The sequence below is a fragment of the Nicotiana sylvestris genome, chromosome 8, assembly GCF_000393655.2.
Source record: "Nicotiana sylvestris chromosome 8, ASM39365v2, whole genome shotgun sequence".
In the NCBI taxonomy this organism is placed as follows: Eukaryota; Viridiplantae; Streptophyta; class Magnoliopsida; order Solanales; family Solanaceae; genus Nicotiana; species Nicotiana sylvestris.
Window position 1 is genome coordinate 14,488,218 of NC_091064.1, and position 4,727 is coordinate 14,492,944.

At 37.7% G+C, this 4,727-nt stretch overlaps 1 protein-coding gene across 1 annotated transcript; it reads right to left on the minus strand.

Annotated features, from left to right (window-relative positions):
- Positions 1 to 2,256: 2,256 nt before the first annotated feature.
- LOC138874714 (uncharacterized) lies at positions 2,257 to 4,053 on the minus strand. Its single transcript, XM_070153492.1, has 3 exons — positions 3,960 to 4,053; positions 3,249 to 3,344; positions 2,257 to 3,062 (listed from the first exon to the last, which is right to left on the minus strand). The coding sequence occupies exons 1-3, from the start codon at positions 4,051 to 4,053 to the stop codon at positions 2,257 to 2,259; spliced, it is 996 nt and encodes a 331-aa protein (XP_070009593.1).
- Between the last annotated feature and the right edge of the window lie 674 nt (positions 4,054 to 4,727).

A 4,727-nucleotide genomic window follows, 5' to 3' on the forward strand; every position in this document is an offset into this window, starting at 1 on the left:
AGGAGGTAGATACAGGCCTTCAATGGCCTTGGAAGCCATTGATTTAGGTGGTTTTAGGGTGGAAGCTGAGGGAGGTGGCAAGGGTTTGAGAGGAGCTTGAGAGAGAATTGGGAGAAGATGGGGGGGGGGGAATTCAAAGGCGTCTACAGATGAAAAATGATTAGGGTTTGGGGTAGTTCGGGGTTTTAAAAATGGTAAGGGAAATAGGGACCGTTGATCTAGGAGATCAACGGTTGAGATTAGAGGGGGTAGGTGGCAAATGGGTCTAGGTCGGTTTGAACGGGGTTTGGGTCAGGGTAATTGGCTCTCAGATTGGAGGTTCAAATGAGGCTAAAATTGAATTAAACGGGGTTAGCATTTAAATAGCCATTTTCCCTTGTTTATTTTATAAAAATAGTAAAATAATATTTGGAAATAAATTAAAGGTACTAAAATGATTAATAATACATAAGTATCAAATTAAAAATACTGGAGTTACTTTTTTATAGACATAAACATAATTAAATCTAAGAGAGGCTAGTATTGCAATTATATGCAATTTAGCCTTAAAAATACTAAATAAAATTGTAAAAATATGAAAAAATTATATTAGCTATATTTTATTATAAATGTGAGAGTTCGATAAATGAGTCACTAAAAATAATAATTTTGGGAATAACTATTGGGCTTTTCTGGATAAAATAGGGCAATAAATTGATTTAAAAAATCTTTTAAAAATTAAGGAAAAATAATAAAACATTTGGACGTACTTATATATGCTTACATATGCTATTTTAAAAGTATTTTGCATATTAAAAAAATATACAGGGAAAAATTGGGCATCAACAAGTATCTCTTCAGGTGAACAACATTCCAATGTGAATGTAATATCTTGGCATCCATTGTTTCCAGCTCGTATGCTCCCTTCCCCGCGATACCATGAATCTTGTAAGGTCCTTCCCAAGTTTGACTTAATTTTCCCGCATTAGCCACATTTGTGGATTGAAAAACTTTCTTGAGTACGAAGCCCCAATCTTGAAATATCTTAGACGTGCCTTCCAATTGTAATAGCGTTCCATGACTTGTTTTTGTGCTGCCATTCTTATTAATGTAGATTCCCTTTTTTCTTCAAGTAGATCAAGGTTTATGCACATTTCTTCTTCATTGGACTCCTCTGACGCTTGTGTGTACCTTGTGTTTGGCTCCCCTATCTCAACTGGAATTAAGGCTTCAGCTCCGTACACCAATGGGAATTGTGTTTCACCCATACTTGTTTTTGTTGTGGTGCGGTATGCCCATAAAACACCAGGTAGAAATTCTGGCCAATTGCCTTTGGATTCTTCCAATCGTTTCTTCAAATTGTTGATTATAACTTTATTTGACGATTCAGCTTGTCCATTACCCACCGGATGATAAGGTGTTGAAGTAATCCTTTTAATCTGCCAACTTTGAAAAAATTCTGTGATTTGTGCGCCTATAAATTGTGGGCCATTATTACACACGATTTGCTTTGGTACACCGAATCGACATATGATATTTCGCCAAATAAAATCTCTGACTTCTTTTTCTCGTACCTGTTAAAATGCTCCTGCTTCTACCTATTTAGTAAAGTAGTCAGTGAGTACAAGCAAGAATTTTACCTTGCCTTTTTCTTGTGGTAGAGGACCCACGATATCCATCCACCATTTCATAAAAGTCCATGGTGCAACGACCGGATGTAATAACTCCGCAGGTCTATGTATGTTATTACCGTATCATTGACATTTATCACATTTAGCCACAAAATTTTCCGCTTCCTCTTCCATTTTAGGCCAATAATAGCCTTCTCTAATCATGGTTCTTACCCTCTTGCGTGATTTCCACAATGCCCCTCATGTATCTCTCTCATTACATATTCTGTTTGAGAAGGCCCGAGGCATCTTGCTAAGGGTCCACCGAACATTTTTCGGTAGAGATTACCTTGCTTTAAACAATATCGAGCAGCCTTTTCCGAAGCGCATGAGCCTTTTTCTTGTCTTCAGGGACGGTACCATACTGTAAAAAAGCAACAATCTCATTCCTCCAATCCTGGGTTAAGTTATTGAAATTTACCTCATTTTTGTCTGGATCGAGCACTGAATGAAATAAATGAATTACAGAGGCATTCTCATTGCTCGTCACGTCCGCCGCAGATGCGAGATTTGCTAGGGCGTCTGCCTCGACATTTTTATCTCTTGGTATCTGCATAACTTTTCAGGTTTGGAACTACCTAATCAAATCCCGTACCTTCTCTAAGTACTACTGCAGTCGTGCTTCCCTAGCTATATAAGTCCCTAGCATTTGGTTAACTACAAGATGCAAATCACTTTTGATCACAATCTGATTAATGCCGAGTTCCCATGCCAGCTCTAAACCTGCAATCACAACTTCATACTCTGCCTCATTGTTAGTTATAGAATGACATTTTATGGCTTGCCGAATGGTTTCACCCGTAGGTGGTACCAAAACAATTCCTAAACATACGCCCTTCACATTGGATGAACCATTAGTAAATAAGGTCCAAATTCCTGGATTAGATCTGTTGTATACCTGTAATTCTTTTTCTGCTTGTAGTCGCATCCCTTGGCTAAAATCAACCAAAACATCTGCGAACACCTGAGATTTTATTGCGGTTCTGGGCTGATATGTGATGTCATATTCACTTAATTCTATAGCCCATTTGGCTAATCTACCTGATAACTCATGCTTGTGTAATATATTGCGCAATGGATAAGCAGTTACTATGGAAATAGGGTGGCATTGAAAATAAGGCCTTAGTTTCCTAGATGCCATGATTAGTACAAGTACAAGCTTTTCTATTTGAGGATACCGTGTCTCCTCATCTAATAATGATTTGCTAACATTATAAATTGGAGATTGTTTACCTTGGTCTTCACGAACTGAAACAACACTCACTGCTACTTCTGACACAGCCAGATAGATGAGTAATCTCTCTCCAACCTTTGGTTTTGCGAGCAATGACGGATTTGATAGGTATGACTTTAAGTTTTTCAGTGCTTGTTGACACTCCTCAATCCATTCGAACTGATCTTTCTTTTTGAGAGCTAAAAAGAATTTAAAACATTTTTCTGATGACTTGGAAATAAATCTCCCCAAGGCTGCAATTCTTCATGTCAATATCTGCACTTCTTTTTTACTTGTAAGCATGTCAGGAATTTCTTCAATGGCTTTAATCTACGCGGTATTTACTTCAATACCACGGTTAGAAATAAGAAACCCCAAAAACTTACCTGATGAAACGCCGAATGCACATTTCTCGGGATTCAACTTCATATTGAATTTTCGTAAGATCTGAAATGTATCAGACGAGTGCGATATATGATCCCCTGCTTGTTAAGATTTAACGAGCATATCATCTATGTAGACCTCCATAGTTTTTCCTAAATGTTCTTGGAACATTTTGGTCACCAATCTTTGATACGTTGCACCAGCGTTTTTGAGACCAAAGGGCATTACTTTATAATAGTAAGTTCCCCTGTCTGTTATAAATAAAGTTTTTTATTTATCTGGGGGATCCATTTTAATCTGGTTATATCCTGAATACGCATCTAAAAAGCTTAACAATTCATGTCTTGCAGTAACATCAATTAGTTGATCTATATGTAGTAATGGAAAAGAATCTTTAGGACATGCTTTGTTAAGGTTGGTGTAATCTACACAAACTCGCCATTTGCCATTCTTTTTCGGTACTTCTACAGTGTTGGCTAACCAATTAGGATACTTTACCTCGCGGATAGACACAATTTTTAATAGTTTTTGAACCTCATCTTGAATCACCTGATTTTTGAAAGTCCCCTACTTTCTCTTCTGTTGTTTGATAGGTGGATACGACAGGTCTTCATTTAACTTGTGAGTCATTACTTCCAGGGGTATTCCTGTCATATCAGAATGGAACTAGGCAAAACAATCCCTATTAGTTTATAAAAATTCAATCAACTTACCTTTCATGTCATGGCTTAAGTTGGCCCCGATGTAGACTTTCCTTTCCGGCCATTGTGCAAATAACTCTAGAGCCTCCAGTTCTTTAATTGTCATTTTGGTATTTTCATTTTTTTCTGGTTCTTGAATGGAATCATGCCTTGAGTCCACATCTGTTCGCCCTTGTTCAGTTGAGGCTTGTGTTGTGGTATCCTCAATTGTATTCTGTAACTGCTATTTTTCTTCATTTCTCGTATTTGAATCTGCTACAAAGCTGATGCTCCTGGATGTCTGTTGATCCCCATGAATTTGACGTACTCCCATGGTGATGGAAATTTAATAACTTGATGTAAGGTAGATGGAACGACATCCATCTCGTTGATCCATGGCCTCCCGAGAATCATATTGTAAGCCATTTCCATCTCTACCACCGGAAATTTCGTATCTTTGACAACCCCTTCTGCGAATGTAGTAAGTGTTACCTCCCCTTTTGTCACAATGCTTGAATTGTCACATCCAGACAAAATATGCACCTTTGGTACTAGTTTATCTTCAACTTGCATCTCGTTTAGTATTCTTAGCAGAATAATGTTCACGGAATTACCTGGATCAATCAAAACTCGTTTCACATTTGTATCATGTACAAATAGAGATATTACCAGTGCATTTTTATGTGGAGTTAACACGCCATCCGCATCATCAAAGGTAATACTTTCTTTCTCCAAAACATGTCGGACCCGCTTCCGTGGGTAATTGTAACTTTAGAGACTTTATTGGCTTCTGTATACATC